At 41.9% G+C, this 22,054-nt stretch overlaps 1 protein-coding gene across 21 annotated transcripts in view; it reads left to right on the forward strand.

The window, feature by feature from the left end:
- The window catches only part of CLASP1 (cytoplasmic linker associated protein 1), a gene marked incomplete at both ends in the record, with an annotated part of 231,564 nt that overhangs the window by 70,960 nt on the left and 138,550 nt on the right, over positions 1-22,054 (forward strand). For all 21 annotated transcript variants that reach the window (XM_079710818.1, XM_079710805.1, XM_079710806.1 and 18 more), the window contains one exon: positions 9,237-9,304. In XM_079710818.1, coding sequence (XP_079566944.1) covers positions 9,237-9,304 — 68 coding nt within the window. The remainder of the gene's footprint in view (positions 1-9,236; positions 9,305-22,054) is intronic.

A 22,054-nucleotide genomic window follows, 5' to 3' on the forward strand; every position in this document is an offset into this window, starting at 1 on the left:
GTTTTTTATCATGAAAGGATGTTGGATTTTTTCAAATACTTTTTCCACATCTACTGTGATGATTATGTAACTTTGTTTTTTATTCTATTGATATGATGTATTATATTAATTGATTTTCCGATATTAAACCAACTCTGCATTCCTAGGACGAATCTCACTTGGTTATGGTGTACAACTCTTTTTATTTCTGCTGGATTCATAAGGAGTATTATCGGTCTGTACTTTTATTGTGATGACTTTTCTGGTTTTGTTGTTACTGTAATATTAGCCTCATAGAAAGCATTCCCTCCTCTTCTATTTTTTAGGGGTATATATATATTTCTTTAATTAGTAGACTTTTTTTTTTTTTTTTTTTTTTTTGCGGTACGCGGGCTTCTCACTGCTGTGGCCTCTCCCGTTGCGGAGCACAGGCTCCGGACGCGCAGGCTCAGCGGCCATGGCTCACGGGCCCAGCCGCTCCGTGGCATGTGGGATCCTCCCAGACCGGGGCACAAACCCGTGTCCCCTGCATCGGCAGGCAGACTCTCAACCACCGCGCCACCAGGGAAGCCCTAGTAGACTTATTTTTTAGAGCAGTTTTCGTTTTATAGAAAAACTGACTGGAAAGGACAAGCGAGTTCCCTTATTCTGTCCTCCCCGCCCACAGTTTCTCCCATTCTTGTCTCTATTTTGAAAGAGTTTGTGAAGGATTGGTGCTAATTCTTTTTTAAACATTTGTTAGACTTCACCAAAGGTGAAGCCATTTGGGCCTGGGCTTTGCTTTAGGGATGCGGTTTTGATTCCTGAATTCAATTTCTTCACTTGTTTTAGGTCTATTCAGATTTTGTTTCTTCCTGTGTCAGTTTTGGTAGTTTGTGTCTGTCCAGGAATGTGTCCATTTTATCTAAGTTAACTAATTTTTCACATACTGTTGTTCATAGTGTTCTCTTGTGATCCTTTTTATTTTTGTAAGGACAGTAGTAATGTGCATTCTTTCATATTTTTATTTCAGTCATTTGAGTCTTCTTTCTTCTGATCTCTCTAGCTAAACGTTTCTCAGATTTGTTGATCAAAGAACTGACTTTTGGTTTGTTGATTTTCTCTATTGTTTCTCTCTTCCCTGTTTCATATATTTCTACTCTAATCTTTGTTATTTCCTTCCTTTTGCTTGATTTGCTTTGCTTTTTTTTTTTCCTCTCAGTTTTTTAAGGTGAAGGTTAAGTTATTGATTTGAGATCTTTGTTTTAATATAGGCATTTGTTTGGCTGCATTTCATAAGTTTTGGTATGCTGTGCTTTCTATTTTGAAGTAAAGTTGATGTACCATGTTACGTAAGTTACAGGTGTACAAAACAGTGATTCACAATTTTTAAAGGTTATACTCCATTTATAGTTATTATAAAATACTGGCTATATTTCCTTTGTTGTATGATATATCTTTGTAGCTTATTTTATACCTAATAGTTTGTACCTCTTAATGCCCCTTTATTGCCCCTCTCCGTTTCCTCTTCCCACTGATAACCACTAGTTTGTTCTCTATATCTGTGAGTCTGTTTGTTTGTTATATTCACTAGTTTTTTTTTTTTTTTTTGGATTCCACATATAAGTGATACCATACAGCATTTGTCTTTCTCTGTCTGACTTATTTCACTTGGTATGTTGTACTTTCATTTTCATTCATCTCAAAGTAGTATCTACTTTCCCTTTTATTTTCATCTTTGACCTGTTATTAGGGCTGTTTTGTTAAATACCTACATTATTTGTAACTTTCGCATTTCTATTTGTTATTCATTTCTAATTTTATCCTATTGTGGTCACAGATCATAATTTCTATGTTCTGTGGTTTCGGTTCTTTGAAGTTTATTGGGGCTTGTTTTATGGCCCAACGTGTGGTCTGTCCTGGAGAATGTTCCATGTGTACTTGAGAAGAATCTGTACTTGAAATGTGCAATACTGAAGTCTTCTGTTAATACGGATGGATTGCCTAGCTCTCTCTTCAGTTCTGTCACTTTTTGTTTCATGTATTTTGGGGCTCTGTTCTTAGGTGCCTATAATTATGTCTTTCTGATACCTTGATCCTTTTATCACTGTACAAATGTCCTTCTTTGTCAGTGGTAGCAATGTTTGTCTTGAAGTCTATACTGTCTGATATTACTATAAACACCCTAGGTCTGTTTTGAACCCTGTTTGCATGGATTATCTTTTTACATCCTTTTACTTTCAACCTTTGTGTCTTTGTGTCTAAAATGAATCTCTCGTAGATAGCATGTAGTTGGGTCTTGTTTGTTTATTCAGCCTGAAAATCTTTGCCATTTAATTGAAGTGTTTAATCCATTCATATTTAATGTAGTACTGATAAGGTAGACTTTATTTCTGCTATTTTATTTTGCTCTTTGTGTTCTGTACGTCATGACTTTTTTGTTCCCCTATCCTTTCATTACTGCCTTATTTTGTAATAAATAGATATTTGCTGGTATGCCAGTTTAATTTTCTTGCTGTTTGTTTTATGGAATTATTAGTGTGTTTGTTCTGGGGATTTCAATTAACATCTTAAATTTAGCAGTCTAGTTTGAATTATTATTCTTAATTTTAGTATTAAAAACTTTACTCTTTGGGCTTCCCTGGTGGCGCAGTGGTAGAGAGTCCGCCTGCCGATGCAAGGGACACGGGTTCATGCCCCGGTCCGGGAGGATCCCACATGCCGCAGAGCGGCTGGGCCCGTGAGCCATGGCCGCTGAGCCTGCGCGTCCGGAGCCTGTGCTCCGCAACGGGAGAGGCCACAGCGGTGAGAGGCCCGCATACCACAAAAAAAAAAAAAAAAAAAAAAATCTTTACTCCTACATAGCCCTATTTTCTCCCCTCCTCTCTGTTGCTATTCTTGTTATACAGATTACACCTTTGTACATTATAAGCTAGCCAACATACAGTTTTATAATTATTGCTTTATGCAGTGTCCTTTTAAGTCATGTAGGACCAGTGAAGAGTTAACAACAAAAAAATAACATTTGTACTATCTTTTATGTTTACCTGTGTTTTACATTTACCTTTGTAGTTTTTCATCACCTCTTGTGATGTGTGGGGGATTGGTTCCAGGACCCCCTGTGGATGCCAAAAATCCATGGATGCTTGAGTCTCTTATATAAAATGGTGTAGTATTTGCATATAACTTATCCTCTTGTATGCTTTAAATCATCTCTAGGTTACTTAAAATACCTAAACACAATATAAATCCTATGTAAATAGTTGCTGGCATGTGACAAATTCAAGTTTTCTTTTTTGGAGCTTTCTAAAATTAAAAAAAAATCTTTTTGGTCCACGGTTGGTTGAATCCCCAGATGTGGAACCCCCGAATATGGAAGGCTGACTGAACTTTTACTGGTGTTCTTTATGTCTTCATGTGGATTTGAGCTCTTGTACTGTGTTCTTTCATTTCAATTCAGAGTCTTATTTTATTTTTTGCTTATCAAGAAATGTCCTAAATTCTCCTTCATTCCCCCCACCCCCCATGCCCCAAGTCTGCACTTTATCATATTGGTAGTAGGGCTTCATGTAAAGACTGAAATGTCTTTGGTCCAGAGAGGATTCTCTGCTTCATTTTTGAAGGGTGGTTTTGTTGGATATAGAATTCTTGGTTGATATTTTTAGTTTCAGGACTTTGAATATATTATCCCACAGCTGCCTGGCCTCCATTGTTTTTTGTTTTTTGGGTTTTTTTTAACATCTTTATTGGAGTATAATTGCTTTACAATGGTGTGTTAGTTTCTGCTTTATAACAAAGTGAATCGGCTATGCATATATCTCCTCCCTCTTGCGTCTCCCTCCCACGCTCCCTATCCCACCCCTCTAGGTCATCACAAAGCACTGAGCTGATCTCCATGTGCTATGCAGCTGCTTCCCAGTAGCTGTCTATTTTACATTTGCCTCCATTGTTTTTAATGAAAAATCAGTTACTAATCTTATTGGGGAGCCCTTGTACGTGATGAATGGCTTCTCTATTGTTGTTTTCAAGGTGTTCTCTTTGTCTTTTCTTTTAATCCTTTGCTTATTATGTGTCTAGGTTAGGATCTCTAAGTTTATCCCATTGGGAGTTTGTTGAGCTTCATGAATTTAGAATGTTTTCGGTCATTATTTCTTCACATATTCTTTCTGTCCTTTTTCCTTTCCCCTCTCCTTCTGGGATTCCCATTAAGTGTATGTTGGTATAGTAAGAAGATAATCGCTGAGGCTCTGTTTGTTTGTTTGTTTGTTTATTTATTTATTTTCCTGTTCATTTTTCTTCTCTTTCTCAGACATGATAGTGTCAATTGACTCATCTGCAAGTTTGCTGCTGCTTTTTCTCCCAAATCACTGAAATCACTGTTGAGCCTCTTTAATGAATTTTTATTCTTATTTTTTTAAAAAAATTATTTATTTATTTTTTGGCTGTGTTGGATCTTCGTTGCTGCGTGCGGGCTTTCTCTAGTTGCAACTAGCAGGGGCTACTCTGTTGTGGTGCGCGGGCTTCTCGTTGCGGTGGCTTCTCTTGTTGCAGAGCACGGGCTCTAGGCGCGCAGGCTTCAGTAGTTGTGGCTCGTGGGCTGTAGAGCGCAGGCTCAGTAGTTGTGGTGCATGGGCTTAGTTGCTCCGTGGCACGTGGGATCTTCCCGGACCAGGGCTCGAACCCGTGTCCCCTGCATTGGCAGGCATATTCTTAACCACTGCGCCACCAGGGAAGCCCTGAGTTTTTAATTTTAGTTGTTTATAAATGTTTAATTTCATTTCGAGAATTTCTGTATGATTCTCATGTTTTTTATCTCTTCATTGATATTGTCTATTTGGTGAGACCTTGGTTGTTAATATTTTCTTTAGTTCTTTAGACATAATTTCCTTTATTTCTTTAAACATATTAATAATGGTTGATTTCAAGTATTCATCTAGTTAGTCCTTTAAGGATAGTTTCTGTGACTGATCTTTTCCCCCGTGGATGGGCCATGTTTACTTGTTTCTTTACGTGTCTCATAATTTTTTGTTGAAACTGATTAGTTAAAATTATGTATTGTGGCAACTTTGGAAATCACATTCTTCACCCCTCCCCAGGCTTGCTGTTGTTGGTGTTTATTGTTTTTGTTGCTCATTGCTTGTTTAGTGACTTATCTGAACTAATGCTGTAAAGTCTGTATTTTTTGGTTGTGTGTGGTTACTATAGTCATCTGTGCTTGGTTAGGTTAGCGTTCAGCTGATGATTGAACAGCGGTTTCCTTCAGTGCCTTTGCTGAAGGCTCTGTATGTTGGGACGTGCTTTCAGTGTTCTGGCAGGCAGTTTATTTTTTTATTTTTTTTACATTTTTTTTAAATTAGTTTCTGCTTTATAACAAAGTGAATCAGTTATACATATACATCTGTTCCCATATCCCTTCCCTCTTGCGTCTCTGGCAGGCAGTTTATATGTTCCTGCCTTTATGTCTCTTTACCGCCTGCTTGTGCAGAATCTCGCAGTCAGCCAGAGGTGAGATGTTAGTGCCTTGGGTCATTCTCAGGCATGCACACAGCCTTGTCCATATATGTGATCTTCTAGATTCCCAGGAATGTGTCAGAGCTTTTCAAAGTTTCCTGAAAACATCTCATCCTCCAGTTCTTCCTTATAAGTTTTTTGGTCAGTTTCTTTGCCCCGGCGGTTATTGCCGTGTTAAATAGTCATTGTGGATTCTTTTTGACTGTGGCCTCAGGGAAAAGGGTCTCACACTGAGCATGCTCTGAGTGAGGTGCGATAAAGACAAGCCCTGTGAATGGGGACTCAGGGATATGCCAGGCAGGTCAGATAGACAGTTCTCTGGGAATGGGGATTCTTAGGGGCTCCAGACTTGTTCAACTTTTTCTAGCGGTTGTGAGGCTGTTGGTTTTCAGCCTGAGTTGAGATGGAAATAGGGCACTTGCAGAGCAATGGAAAACTTACTGTTCTTACCAAGATTCAGCCTTTTTGCTTGAAGAATGCTCGGATTGTTGCAAGCCTTTGTTTAATTTCCAGTTTTGGAAAACTTGATTTTGCCAGATTTTGCTGATGTTTTCTTTCTTTGGAGGAGCAAATTTTCAGAGGTCCTTACGGTGCCATTTTGAAGTGCTCCTCCCCGTGTGCTTTTTTTTTTTTTAAAGAATTGTGTTGCATTCTTTAAAAAAAAAAAAATATATATATATATATATATATATATATATATATATATATATATATTTATTTATTTATTTTTGGCTGTGTTGGGCTTCGTTTCTGTGCGAGGGCCTTCTCCAGCTGGGGCAAGCCGGGGCCACTCTTCGTCGCGGTGCACGGGCCTCTCACTATTGCTGCCTCTCTTGTTGCAGAGCACGGACTCCAGACGCGCAGGATCAGCAGTTGTGGCTCACGGGCCTAGCCGCTCCGCGGCATGTGGGATCCTCCCAGACCAGGGCTCAAACCTGTGTCCCCCGCCCTGGCAGGCAGACTCTCAACCACTGTGCCACCAGGGAAGCCCCCTGTGTGCTTTTATAATTATAATATTTTCTCATCTCTTTGGAAATATAAATAATATATTAAAAACTGTTCGTAGTCTCTTCTCTAAATTGGGATTTGGGGGTATGTGTGTGTTCCTTTTGGTCTCTTTTTCATGTTACAGGCTTTGCTCATATAGTTTATAATCCTTGGTACCTGCTCATATTTAAGAGTAGTGGACTGAAAAGCCAATTATAAACTCTGAGTGTAGAGCTGGAGCTTGTTTACTATGAGATTACTAGTATTTGCTTTTAGGAAGTTATTTTAAACTTACGTTATAAAATATTCTAGGAAGGCGTAATTGGATCTAAATCTTACAGTAAAATAAACACCAGTTGCACTGAAGAGATGAAAATAAAATTTAAATTCAGAAAAATCAGAGGAAAATGGTATTGGGTTATTTATCTAACTAGTGAAGAAATTTATTTTATATCTGAGATCCAAAGATTTAAAATTTAAAATGTGCAAAAAAATTGGTGGCTTCAGAGGGCTAATCATTAATTATGTATTCAACGTCTTTGAACCTGTAAAACTCACCCTTTCAGACTTGTGCAAGTTGGTAGGTCCTGGGAGAGGCATTTTGTATTGCTGTGCTCAGGGCTAGGAGACAGAAGACATCCCCAAGGGAGGTTTTGTTGCTCTTGGACTGTCATAAAGCCAGGCTCCTGCGATCCGGAGGTGGTCATCTGGACAGGAGCCATTGTCTAGGCAGCTATTGAGGCAGGAGCTGGAAAGCAGCGGGGAAGCACGCCTGCCTGAAGTAATTCTGAATTACGGGGCAGGTGCCAACAACGGTAACCATCTTAGCCTTCCCATACCTCGTTGTTTGGGCCTACCGGTTGTGGGTCCTGTGGCCGCGGTGAGGAGACCCTACCTGCGAGCTACAGAGAACCTACAGGTGCTTCCACAGTTGCCATCGATAATGGTGAATGCTCTCCCAGGAACGGAAGAAATACTCGCCCCTCCTAGTGATTTCAGGGACAACCAGCTGGAGGTGCCCTTTGTCCCTGATGTGCAGCCTCGCAGACATGCTCACGTCAGAGGGTGTGGCTATGATGCAACAAAGTGGTAACTTGGAAAGGGCAGGCCCCGGCAACCTGTGTAGGGATACTGTTTATGAGCTTGTTAAGCCAGTGGGGATCTTTGTTACTTATAAAAGGGCAGGTGATGGAAACATCATAAGAACTTGATTCTAAGGCATCTTTCCAGATTTTTAGTAACCACAGGAGTCGCAAGTGAGCAATAGTTTTACTCATCTGGTCCTGGGATGACAAATAGAACTTTACCTCAGTGCCGACTTTGATTCATTGGTCGTAGCTGCCTGGAGCGGTTTTGGGAAGGATTCTGAGGCTACATCTGGACTTAGGTGGAAAGATGGGTTGAAAAGATCAATATCCGCCGTGGGACGGGAAGCGGGAGGGGACGTGTTATCAGGCTGGTTCATCCTCTTCACTTACCTCGTGTTCGCTTATGAGTATTTTTGGCTCCCTTGTTTCTTAGAAGGTCACAGTCTAAGTAGAATAGAATGAAGTAGAGGTAAGTAGGCACTCTACAGGGTGGGGCCTTGCCACACTCAGCATCTAGCTAGCTCAGTGCTGGCTCAGCCAATGAACGAGTGCATGAGCTGAGACCAGAGTGTGTGAACTACCTAGTTTTCCACCTTGCGTGCGGGGGCGGGACCAGGCACCAGCCTTCTCATTCGGTGATGTCACCCTCCTGCATGACGTGATGTGTGGTGTACACAGAATAGCAAAGATAATATAGGTTCCATTCCTACACCCAAGGGGCTTCCATCCTGGTTGGAAAGGAAATCAAACATGTTTGAAACAATTAGAGCTTGTGTGACAGGCTCGTTTGTAAGAAAGTGCTAACGTTTCTAGTCTAGTCCTGGAAATGGGTGGCGTAGGTTTCAATGCAAAAGTGCGTGACTTTGGAATCTCAGCCTTTAGGCTTATTCTAATATATCTGTGTTTCGCTCGGAAAGCCTCTTTTTTCTTGACTTTTCCTACAAGGTAAACCCCACCCCCAGCGCCAATTTTCCTCTCATTTTTGGTGTCCCTAGGATGGAATATTTGGTGGTTAAGGAGTTTTGCTTCTTTTAAAATGTCATGGTGAAAATGATCCACTAATAGAAAATGCATGTCATGCAGATTTTTAAGCTAAAGATTATCCAGTCACAACATTTGCTTCTAGAGAAATTATTTACAGCACTTTTAAAATGAGCAAAAGTCACAGAAAAGCCTTTGTACTGTAATATCAATGCATTTTGAAAATCTTTGTCCTGAGTAATCAGCAGTCTGTGCTTAGACAGAAATAGGAGAAATAAACACTTTTCATGATGCGTACATTTTGTGTAGAGACGTCAGTCAGTTTAGTAGAATGTCTGAGAGCCTGGCCTCTGGGTTCTTACTCTCAGGGCTGGCATCTCCACCCTGACCAAGTGTGTTACGTTAAGTAAGGGGGTTTTGATTTCCTCGTCTGTAATATGGGGGTACGGATAACCCCTTATACAGCTGTTACAAGAATCAAAGGAGATTTTTCAGGTAGAGCTTAGGTCGGTGCTTGGCTTGTAATAAGCAGGTGCTCACTCACTTTTGGCTATTGATAGTGCTGTTAGCATAGCTACTGTTGTTAGATGGGTCTGTTATCAATGAGTGATACTCACCTTCAGTGTATACTATGATTGTAAATATGTTAATGTAACTGTAATATGCTTAATAGTTTGTGTAATATATATATATATTTTTTTTTTCATACAGGTTGAATGTAATTTTTACAAAATTTGATGAAGTCCAAAAATCTGGAAACATGATACAGTCTGCAAATGGTGAGTAGAAAAAGCAACCATTCTACTTTTGCTTCTTCACTTCCACTTTTAGCATAAGTATTACTTACACCATATACTATTTCTGAATAGCTGAATTTGATACCTTGATAGGAGTTTCTAGGTCTCAAGATTTAACCTCCATTTACCCACTTTCCCAAGCTCGAAACTATGGCGCTGTCATTGACTTTCTTTTATAACCTACACTGAATCCATCAGCTAATCCTGTTGCCTTTATTTTTAAAAATACGTCTAGAATCCCAAAGATTCCCCGTGTAACTGCCCCTGTCCTCCTAGTACAAGCCATCACGGTGTTTTGCCTGCACTCCTGATTTTATTCTCTCCCCACACCTAAAGTCTGTTTTTCACTCAGCAGCCAGACTGATCCCTTTAGAATGTAGCGCAAGTAACGTTAATCCCTTGTTCATCAGAATCCTCCAGAGGTTTCCCAGCGCAGTGACTCACGGTGCCCCACTGGGCCCTGCCTGACCTGCGGTAGCCCCTACTCTGAGGTCATCTTCCATTGTTCTTCCTGAAAGTTCTCTTGGCTCCAGCCTGTTGGCTTCCTTGCTGATTTTTAGCATGTTTCTCCTGCTTCAGGGCCTCTGTGCTTATGATTCCTTCTGCTTGAGGCACTTGTTCCCAGCTGTCTTTAGGGCCTCCTCCTTATTCCACCCAGAGCTCGGCTGCGGGCTCGCTTCATTACACAGGCGTCCAGAACAGCGCACCCAGTGTTGTAAGGGAACGCTCTCTGCCCTCACCTGGCGTGACTTTCCTTCTTAATGAATATTACTGCAGAACTGTTTTTTTGTTTATTCATGAGGGTAAGAACTTCGTTTTTTTTCTCTTCTTTATCCTTAACGCTGTTTGGAAGTCATCAGAAAGTCCATTGCCAACAAGAAGTTTTCTAACGTTGGATACATCATTGTATCATAGCTGTTTCAGAATTGCTAGGGATCTGAGATCATAGCGTAGCCTTCAGATTTTGACTATCTTGAGGCTGTTAAAGAAGTTTAAGTGATTTCCCGCAAAGGGACATAGTACTTGAGGGCAGAGCAGGAAACAGAATCCAGGTCTTTCAGCTCACACTCTAGTTGTGTACCCGTTGTTACCAGTACGGAATTTGTCTTTAAATAGCATGTTTCTTATAAAATGCTTTTTTTAAATTTCTTTTTCATACATTTGTAAAATCATTACAGTATTAAAAGAAAAAAGATTAATTATGATTCTGCTATCACCAGCAAATCAGTTTTCACTTATCTGTATTATCTTCTAATTAATTTTCCTATAACTGTATAATTTGTATGCAGTTTTAACCATGGCATAATTTCTGCATATTACCCTCTACTTTTATATATACTTTTCTATGTGCTTTCAACTGTATCATTGGTAGAGCTGAGACCAGTGATGAGGGGGGTTGACAGTGTGCGTGGGCAGAGCTGTCCAGCCAATTGCTAGACACGTGCTTTTATTTTGTATTTTAGTTTTTTGCTTTTGCTTTTGTTTTGTTTTACGTTTATTATCTTTTTTTATTGGAGTGTAGTTGCTTTACAATGTTGTGTTAGTTTCTGCTGTACAGCAAAGTGAATCAGCTAGATGTATACATATATCCACTGTTTTTTTAGATTTCCTTCCCATTTAGGTCACCACAGGGCATTGAGTAGAGATCCCTGTGCTGTACAGCAGGTTCTCATTAATTATCTGTTTTATACATAGTAGTGTATATATGTCAAGCCCAATCTCCCAATTCATCCCATCCCCCCACCCTGCCCCTCTTGGTATCCATAAGTTTGTTCTCTACATCTGTGTCTCTGTTTCTCCTTTGCAAATAAGTTCATCTGTACCATTTTTCTAGATTCCACATATAAACGATATACGATATTTGTTTTTCTCTTTCTGACTTACTTCACTCTGTTATGACAGTCTCTAGGTCTATCCACGTCCCTGCAAGTGGCACTATTTCATTCCTTTTTATGGCTGAGAATATTCCATTGTATATATTTATACCACATCTTTATCCATTCCTCTGTTGATGGGCATTTAGGTTGTTTCCATATCCTGGCTATTGTAAATAGTGCTGCAGTGAACACTGGGGTGCATGTATCTTTTCGAATTATGGTTTTCTCTGGATATATGCCCAGGAGTGGGATTGCTGGGTCGTATGATAGCTCTATTTTGAGTTTTTTAAGGAACCTCCATACTGTTCTCCATAGTGGCTGCACCAGTTTACATTCCCACCAACAGTGTAGGAGGGTTCTCTTTTCTCCACGCACTCTCCAGCATTTATTTTTTGTAAATTTTTTTTTTTTTTTTTTTTTTTTTTTTTTTTTTTTTGCGGTACGCAGACCTCTCACTGTTGTGGCCTCTCCTGCTGTGGAGCACAGGCTCTGGACGCGCAGGCTCAGCGGCCATGGCTCACGGGCCCAGCCGCTCCGCGGCATGTGGGATCCTCCTGGACCGGGGCATGAACCCGTGTCCCCCACATCGGCAGGCGGACTCTCAACCAGTGCGCCACCAGGGAAGCCCCTGTTTGTAAATTTTTTGATGATGGCCATTCTGACCAGTGTGAGGTGATACCTCATGGTGCTTTTGATTTGCATTTCTCTAATAATTAGTGATGTTGAGCAGCTTTTCATGTGTTTGTTGGCCATCTGTATGTCTTCTTGGGAGAGATGTCTATTTAGGTCTTGCGCCCATTTTTTTCACTGGGTTATATGTTTTTTTTGATATTGAGTTGCATGAGCTGTTTGTATATTTTGGAGATTAATCCCTTGTAAGTTGCTTCATTTGCAAATATTTTCTCCCATTCTGAGGGTTGTCTTTTCTTTCTGTTTATGGTTTCCTTTGCTGTGCAAAAACTTCTAAGTTTAATTACGTCCCATTTGTTTATTTTTCTTTTTATTTCCATTTCTCTAGGAGGTGGGTCAAAAAGGATCCTGCTGTGATTTATGTCATAGAGTGTTCTGCCTATGTTTTCCTCTAAGAGTTTTATAGTGTCTGGCCTTACATTTAGGTCTTTAATCCATTTTGAGTTTATTTTTGTGTATGGTGTTAGGGAGTGTTCTAATTTCATTCTTTTACATGTAGCTGTCCAGTTTTCCCAGCATCACTTATTGAAGAGACCGGCTTGACACATGCTTTTAATTTTGTGTGTGTGTATTCGTGTGGTTTTCCAGTTTAAAACTTGTTGACACCAAGATGGAAAGTAATGGGCAAGGAGGTAGCATTGGTGGCAGAAAAGCAAGTTTGTGCTTCATGCCTTTATTATATATGAGACAGAATCTCATTACAGTGCTGGCAATGGGGAGAAAGACCACACCATGTTGGAGGCCTTGCCTAGAAGATTATATATATGCACTCCATGAGTATTTTTTCCCCAGTTTTATTGAGAAATAATTGACCTACATCACTGTATAAGTTTAAGGGATACAGCATGATGGCTTGATTCACATATATCTTGAATATTCTGTGAGTTTTAATGAACTGACAATATGATTTAATCATCAGGAATACCAAAACCCTGTGGCATTGGGAGCATCCCAGCAACATTTTATTCTAATTGTCCAGGTGTGAATATTGCCTCCAGTTTCCTTATTTTTGTGGAATGTGCGTATGTATGTGTGTGTGTGTGTGTGTGTGTGTGTGTGTGTTCACTTATAGGGGTAGGGTTGAGGATGAAAACAATTCTGTTAGGCTCTGTGTTAAAAAATAACAGATTGTAAGAAAGCCTTAACTCAAAATTTCGTAGAGCCCTGTTCAGCTTTTTATGGTAGAGGCATACTTAGGAGGCATTGCAGGTTCGGTTCTAGACCCCTGCAGTAAAGCGAATAAAACGGGTCACATGAAGTTTTTGGTTTCCCAGTGCATATAAAAGTTATGTTTACACCATACTGTAGTCATTTAAGGGTGCGATAGCATTATATCTGAAAAAAAAGACCTTAATTAAAAGACCTTAATTAAAAAATACTTTATTTGCTAAAAAAAATGATAAACATCGTCTGACCCTTCAGCAAGTCATAATCTTTTTACAATAGTAACATCAAAGATCACTGATCACAGATCATTATGACAAATACAGTAATAATGGAAAAGTTTGAAATATTGTGGGAATTACCAAAATGTGACACAGAGACACAAAGGGAGCAAGTACTGTTTGGGAAAATGGCTTCAATAGATTTGCTTGACGCAGGTTTGCCACAAACCCTTCAATGTGTAAAAAAACAAACCCAAAAAAACGCAGGACCTGCAAAGCACAGTAAAGAAAAAGTGCACTGAAACGAGGTATGCCTGTTGATGCATAGACTTACTATTTTAATTGTTAGAGCCAGAATAGAATAACGGAAAGGTGCATATATAAAGGTTTTAGAATTCCTAACCCAAATAGCTTGGTCTCTCATCAGTAACTTTGAGAGACCAGCAAGATGTTTAATTGCTGTCAAAAAATAAACCACCTCATTTTCTTCTTTGCTGGAGCCATTGAACATTTAGGTAGCAGGTAGCATAGAGAGGCTGCAGTAGCAGCAGAATAAAAGTCCCCCACCCCTACCCCAGCTTCACCTTTTTGTTTATTTGCCCACTGACTCCCAGTGTAAAAAGCATTCTTTGAACTCTTCTGGACTTCAGACCATTGAGTCTTCTAGTTTTTTCAACCCATCCACCCTCTGCTTTCTCCTGCTTGCTCTTTATACAGCTTGTATCGCAACCTTTCTGAACTTTCTTGTTAGTTCTAGGAGTTTTTGTTGGTTCCTTGGGATTTTCTGCGTAGACAGTCATATCATCCACAAGCAGGAACGGTTTTGTCTCTTTCAGATGTATATACTTTTTCTTTCCTTTTCTTGCCTTATTGCACTGGCTAGAACTTCTGCCATATGTAAAATAAGGGTGGTGAGAGTGGACCTCCTTGCCTGGTTCCCAATCCTAGGTTCTCCATAACTAAGTTTGATGTTAACTGTAGATGTTCATTAGCAAGATGAGGTAGTTCTCATCTATTCCTACTTATCTGGCTTTTTATTACAAATGGGTGTTGGATTTTTTTCTGAAATCATCAGCATATTTTATTTATTTATTTTTGGCTGTGTTGGGTCTTCATTGCTGCTCGCGGGCTTTCTCTAGTTGCTGCTCGCGGGGGCTACTCTTTGTTGTGGTGCGCGGGCTTCTCATTGTGGTGGCTTCTCTTATTGCGGAGCACGGGCTCTAGGCGCGCAGACTTCAATAGTTGTGGCTCGCGGGCTCAGTAGTTGTGGCTCACGAGCTCTAGAGCGCAGGCTCAGTAGTTGTGCCGCATGGGCTTTGTTGCTCCACGGCATGTGAGATCTTCCCGGACCAGGGCTCGAACCCGTGTCCCCTGCATTGGCAGCCAGATTGTTAACCACTGCGCCACCAGGGAAGCCTGATCATCAGCATATTTTAAATATTAAGATATAATTCATACCAAAAAAATTCACTTTGTTAAAGTGCATAATTCAGTGGGTTTTCATATATTCAGAAAATTGTACAGTTATCACCACTGTCTAATTCTAGAAAATTGTCATCAGCCCCAGGAAAACCTGTGCCCATTAGCACTAGCTGTTTCCCTGTCCTTCCAGTCCCTGACAACCTGTCTTTTGTCTTTGTGGATTTGCCTGTTCTGAACATTTTACATAAATGGAATCACATGGTGTATGGCTTCTTTCACTTAATATTTTCAAGGTTCATCCACCTGGTAGCATATGTCAGTACTTCATTCCTTTGTATGGCTGAATAACATTTTTTTCTATAAATACACCATGTTTTGTTGATCCACTCAATAGTTGAAGGACATTTGGGTTGAAGTTGTGTTTTTCAACTTTGTTCTTCTTTTCAAGATTGTTTTGACAGTTCTGGATTCCTTGCATTTCCATATGAATTACAGGATTTTTTTTTTCTTTTTCGGTACGTGGGCCTCTTACTGCTGTGGCCTCTCCCGTTGTGGAGCACAGGCTCTGGACGCGCAGGCTCAGCAGCCATGGCTCACGGGCCCAGCCACTCCGTGGCATGTGGGATCTTCCCGGACCGGGTCACGAACCCATGTCCCCTGCGTCGGCAGGCGGACTTTCAACCACTGCGCCACCAGGGAAGCCCCTGAATTACAGGATTTTGATAGGGACTGTGTTGAAACCTGTCGACCAGTTTGAGAGATATTGCCATCTTAACAGCATTAAGCCTTCTAGTCCATTAACGTAAGATACCTTCAATTTATTTAGGTCTTGGAATTCTTTCAACAATGTTTTGTAGCTTTCAATTTATAAGTCTTGCACTACTTTGGTTAAATGTATTCCTAAGTATTTTATTCTTTTTGGTGGTATTGTAAATATAATTCTTTTCTTCATTTTATTTTTGGATTGTTCTTTGCCAGCATATAGAAATAAAGTAGAATTTAATATTTGATCTTGTATTTGGCAACCTTGCTTAACCCATTTTTTAGCTAGATTTTTCCTCTCCAGTGGATTCCTTAGGATTTTCTATGTACTAGGTCATTGAATCTGTGAATAGAGATTGTTTTACTTCTGTCTTTCCAATCTGGATTCCTTTTAGGGTGTTGCTTTTTTTTTTTCAAATGCTTTTTTTGATGTCAATTGATATGATTGTTTTTCTTTAGCCTGATGATAGTGTGAGTTATACTGATGGATTTTTTTCAGGTAATAATCCACTCTTGCATACCTGGAATAAATCCCACTTGGTCATAGTGTACAGTTCTTTTTATACAGTGTTGTGTTCGGTTTGCGATTACGTTGTTGAGGAGTTCTGCACCTAACTTTGTGAGAGGGGTTGGCCTGCACTTGTTCTCACCCCTCGCCCCGCCTTTGTCTGGCCTGTTGACTTTTAAGCCTGCCGAGTGTCGTTCAGTAAAAACACGCACACGTATATCTCCAGCCATTCTCATTGCTCTCCTTCTCTCCTCCCCTGTACAGCAAACTTCTCCTGAGACGACTGTGTTAAAAAAAAAAAACAAAATTCAACCGAGCAAATTTTAAAGATCTACTTGGCTTTACTGAACGAGCCTTGAGTTGGGCAGCATCCCATCTAGCGAGGGTGTGTGTGTCTGGGGGGTTGCCCCAAAAGGAGTATAGAAAGGGAAAGGTTTTTTAAAGGCAAGTCAAGGAAGTCATAAGAAAAGATTATTTCAGGCTAAAGTAACCTATCTGTAGGGGACGGGGCGGGTCTGTGTGGCTGTGACCTCACCTTCACTGGGGCTGGAGGACACCCATGAGACGGGTGACCTCCCTGGTGCCGACCGGGAGATTCCTGACCGACCGCAGTTGGTAGGGAGGTCGAAGCAGCAGTTGGGTTGGGTGTTCAGCCCCACTCTGGTGGTGCGGCCTAGTGTCAGTGCCTCCGTCGTGGGCCTGTGGTTTGCTTTTTTACACACCTGTCTTCCCTGTGTCAGCCTCTTCGCCTAGTCAGCCCCTCAGACCGCTCCAGGCTCGGGGTCCGCTCACGTCACCGACACGGCTGCCGGCGCCGTTACGGGGCGGTGGCCACGCTACTCCTCCCGCTGGCGTTGCCGCTCCTCACCCTGCCCGGCCTCTCGCCATGCTGGACGCTGTTGACCCTCATCTCCTCCTCCTGGAAGCATCCTTTCTCCTTGCCTCCTCGGGCCTGACCTCCTCTTGATGTGTTTGTCCTGCTGTTGGGCTGTTCTTTCTAGGTTTGCTGTCTGCTACTTGCCACTAAACTCTTAAGGCTGGCTCGGTCCTATGCCTTCTTCTTCCTCAGGCAGTGCTCTCCTTTGGGTTATAATTTTCCACGGCCGGAACTCTGTTTACTAGCCAGATAACGTTTCCATAAACGCATCCAGTGCTGCTAACGGTATGTGAAGGAGCTGCCTGTCTGACATTTCTTCTTGTACTGGAGACACGTACCCAGACTCATGTCCCAAAGACAAAACCCAGAACACCTCAACATGACCTTGTCCTACCTTCTCTCTGTGCATCTTCCGTGGACGACCGCTCCACTGTCCACCCAGGCGTGTGAATCAGGACTTGCCTCTCACCCCGGAGGCCCCACCTTCCTCCCCGCCTGGTGCCTCGCCACCGGCTCCTGTGGCGGTGGACGCTTCTCAGCGGCCCCAGCGCTCTTCTCCAGCCCCTTTGCCCGCACTGTTGAAGCCACCTGCTCGCGGTCCCCCTGCCTTCTCCCCCCGGGTCTGTTCTGTTGTGCGACGTCGCCAAAATGAGGACTGATCTTTCTCTCTGGATGAAGATGCTCTGTGGTGGAAGAGACTGAGGCCAGGAGGTGTTCTCCTGTCTCCTTTTTCCTTCAGCCAGGACAGTGTTAAAAACATTTATAAGTATTACCTGCACTGTCACTTTGATGTTAGCCTGAGAGATGTTCACTTTCCAGAATTCTGAGCAGGTCAGACCCTTGCTCAGATCCTTGAAGGTGGACACAGCCTGTAGCCAAACTCTCTGGGCGCACCTGTGGGCGGCCTCAGAACCAGGTCTTCTGACCCCCTTCCCTTCTCATTTCTTTATTTGGAAAATGTTAAATGTATGCTAAAGTGCATAGACGAGAATAATGGAGCCCCACGTGGGCACCACCCAGCTTCACCAGGTCTTGTTTCATCTCCATTCATCAGAAATAATGGGCTGTAAGTGAAGAAGAGCTGGAACACATTATGTCATTCAAGTCGGGTTCAAGACGTGGGCATGGCCCCTTCTGTATTTTTTAGTAGAAACATTAATATAGAAAGTGAGCATCAGTTCCAGATTAGGTATATTCTTCTTAGGAATTTTGCAAGCATTAATCTCCCAAAAATAAGCCCACCGTTGTTATCATCTACTTTTAAGAACAGGGGGGGCTTCCCTGGTGACGCAGTGGTTAAGAATCCACCTGCCAGTGCAGGAGACGCGGGTTCAAGCCCTGGTCCAGGAAGATCCCATGTGCCACAGAGCAACTAAGCCCGTGAGCCACAACTACTGAGCCTGCGCTCTAGAGTCCGTGAGCCACAACTACTGAAGCCCGTGTGCCTAGAGCCCGTGCTCCGCAACAAGAGAAGCCAACGCAATGAGAAGCCCGCACACTGCGAGGAAGAGTAGCCCCCGCTCGCCGCAGCTAGAGAAAGCCCACGCGCAGCAACCAAGACCCAACGCAGCCAAAAATAAATAAATGAAATACATACATTTAGAAGAACAGAGGAAGACAAATTACAGTTGGTGACTCTGGTTTGTTTCAAGAGGAAGGAAAGGTGTGAACATCATACGTTAGCTGCGTGCTGATGGTGGCTGTGGGGGGGCTTCCGTCCCATAGGGTTAGACGAAGGCTTTCCGAGCAGCTCTGTGTTGCAGGTGGATTCTGCCTCCTGCCCTCACTACTCACATGATTAAAAAAAAATCTTCTTCCTGTTTCAATTCATTGCTGTCACGATACCCCCCAGTCCTTAGTGGCCTGCTGCAGCCGTGCTCCATCTGGCCCTGCAGCCTTCTCAGCCTGGCCCTCCCCTGGGGCCACCTGTCCTCCTTACCCTTCCTCTGAGACCCTGGTGCACGTCTCTTCTGTCTCCTCTTTCTCATCTCGCTGTTCCTCATCCTTTCCAGCTCAGTATTCCCTCCCTCTGGCTCTAGAAAGCTTTCCCTGACCTCCCTGTCGGACACTTCCAAGCATCCCCTACTTTGCTACATTTGGTGATTATTTGACCGATGTCCCTCTTCTGCATTGGGCTCTTAGCCCCCTGAGTACAGGGCATTCTAGGCCCCAGACACCTCCGTCTGCCTTCTGTTCTTAGTCCCGGTGAGTCCTCTGGGGTTGGCTCATTTGAGGGGCATCAGTGTTTTCGTCTGTAATCTCTTAGTATTGATAATACAGAGTGCATACGCGGAAACTTCGTACCTGAGGTACTCCGGTCCTTCTTGTTTTCTACTTTCCCCTATGGATTCTTGGGTACCAGATGAGAGTTAGACCTGAGGAAGAAATGAGTCAAAGGCAAAGAGGGGATGGAAACATGGGGCTCATTTTTCCAGGTTCCTGAACTGCCTTTGGGCCAGGGTTCCGGTGGAGGGAGGGCCGCCGTGTTTGATTCGTACGCGTGCTCACAAATGTGTTTCCTAGGCTGACCCAACAGGCCGTCTGTTGAGTGATCTCTCAAACCCCATTTGTGAAAATTCAGCCTCTGTTCACAGCAGAGGACTTAACAAGTGACTCAACAGGGACCTAACACTTTAACGAGTGGTGACTGTGTGTGGCCACAACAGGTGTCCGTTTTGGAGTGTGGGTGCCCAAGTCCCCCCCGGGACGGATAGACAGAGTGTCAGGGAGAAGCCGAAAGGGGCTGCTGTGGACGAGTGTGGCCATTGTTCCTCCTTAGGAAAGGCTTCTCTGCCCCCGCACGCGGGCTGTGTGACTCGGGGCACGGCGCTTCCCTCCTGGGAGCCGGCTCACTCCTGTGCTCTGCGGTGTAAATGAGGTCGGGTGTAAAGCTCCCAGCCGTGCCCGGACGGGGTTGGTGCTCAAAACGGTAGGTTTCTCCTCCATTGCTCCATCTCAGGGATATATTCTTTTTTTTTTTTTTTTTTTTTTTTTAAAAATAAATAGAACATCATTTGAGAATAACTCTCATACTTGTGTTTCTTGTAGAGTTTTGGGTGATTTTGGAGTATACATTTAAAATTTAATGCACGTTTTCTTTAACGATAATGCACTTTTTAAAAAATGGTGTTTTTGAGCTGTAATTCACATACCATACAATTCACCCACTTAAAGTATATACTTCAGTCATATTTAGTATATTTACAGATATGTGCAGTCATCACCACAGTCAGTTTTAAAACATTTTTGTCACTGCAAAAGAGAAACCCGGGGCTTCCCTGGTGGCGCAGTGGTTGAGAGTCCGCCTGCCGATGCAGGGGACACGGGTTCGTGCCCCGGTCTGGGAGGATCCCGCATGCCGCGGAGCGGCTGGGCCCGTGAGCCATGGCCACTGAGCCTGTGCTCCGGAGCCTGTGCTCCGCAGGGGGAGAGGCCACAGCAGTGAGAGGCCCGCCTACCGCAAAAAAAAAAAAAAAAAAAAAAAAAAAAAAGAGAAACCCGGTGTTCTTAGCCATCACCTTCCTAATTCCCTAACCCCCACCCCTGCCCCAGCAGCTGCGAATCTACTCTACAGACTTGCCTGTTCTGGGCATGTCATGTAAATGGAACCACACAGTACGTGTTGATGTCTGTGTGGCTTGTTTCATTTAACATGATGTTTCCAGGGTTTGTGCATGTTGTGGTGCATCAGCACCTCTTTTCCACTGTGTGGCTGGACCACCTTCTGTTTATCCTGTCCTTTCATCCAGTGATGAACATTTCGTTGGTTGCTACCTTTCTGGTATTGCGAATAGTTTACAAATTTTTGTTGAACATATGTTTTCAATCCTTTTTGAGTATATACCTAGAAGTGGAATTGCTGGATCCTATGGTGATTCTGTGTTTGAAGAATTGTATATTCCTCCTCTTGAGGAACTGTCAAACTTGTTTCCCACCGTGGTTTCCACATTTTATATTTCCACCAGCAATGTGTGAGGGTTCTGTTTTCTCCACATCCTCTCCAACAAGACAAAACAAAAAACACCATTTTTTCCTTTCTTTTTTAAAAATTACAGTCATCCTGGTGGGTGTGAAGTGGTATCTCATTATTTTGATTTCCATTTCCCTCATGACTAATGATGCTGAGTATATTTTCATGTGCTTGTTGGCCATCTGTAGATCTTATTTGGAAAATCTCTCTTCAAGTCCTTTGCCCGTTTCTAAATTGGTTTATTTGTCTTTTTGTCGTTGAGCTAAAAGAGTTCTTTATATGTACTAGATAACAAGACTCTTATCAGATATTTGATTTGCAAGTATTTTTTTCCCATCTGTGGGTTGTCTTTTCACTTTCTTGGCATCTAAGTTTTTAATATTGATGAATTCTAATTTATCTGTTTTTTCTTTTGTTACTTGTGCACAATAATGCTCCTTTGAGTAAGAAATAAAAGCTCTGGATTTGAGCTAAGTTGAAAGGAACTATTAATGTAATAGGAGTACTCTTAGGGAAGAAATGGGTTTTGTCTTGGGTTGTATTTCTTGACATGTTCAAAATTATGTTGTTCTAAGATGTGTAATTGATTATATTTATATAAATGCCACGGACTTCATGTTTTAGAAATGTAAGACTTGTGACTAAACAGCAGTGAAAAAGCATCTGAGCAGCAACTGGAAATTGTAATAGAATACTTCATCTTTGTATGATTCTTTTTTGTTGCTAGGTTACCTGAAGGCCTTTCAGTTTTGAATGGCAAGAATACGGGAGTTAAAAATATGTTGTTTTATAGATGTTTCTTTTTTCTTTTTTTTCCATCTCCGTATAATTAGCAAACCCCTCGAAGCAAAAATTACAGTTTTTCCTTTTATGGGTTTTAAAAAGCAAATTATTTTCTGTGTACGTTTTGAAAATCATGCAGATGTGCTTATGCTCATGGGAGAATCGAATTTTCAGCATGAAAGAGCCAGTAATTATAGACTAGTCATTGTCCTTTATCTGCAGCCACTTAATGTTCTTTAATTGGATTTGATTGAAATGAGGCCCATGGTTGTTAATTTGGTTAAAAATGTGCATGCTTTTGAGTTTCTTGAGCAAAGCTGACATGTTCATGAGGAAAGAATGAAAGTATCATGCTGGTTCAATCTTGAAAATTCCATAATAAATCTGTAGCTAAAGGAAAAATACTTATTTGCTAACAAAACTGTAAGCTAGATAGTAGATGATCAGAAAATTGTAAT

Source organism: Hyperoodon ampullatus, assembly GCF_949752795.1.
Source record: "Hyperoodon ampullatus genome assembly, chromosome: 8".
In the NCBI taxonomy this organism is placed as follows: Eukaryota; Metazoa; Chordata; class Mammalia; order Artiodactyla; family Ziphiidae; genus Hyperoodon; species Hyperoodon ampullatus.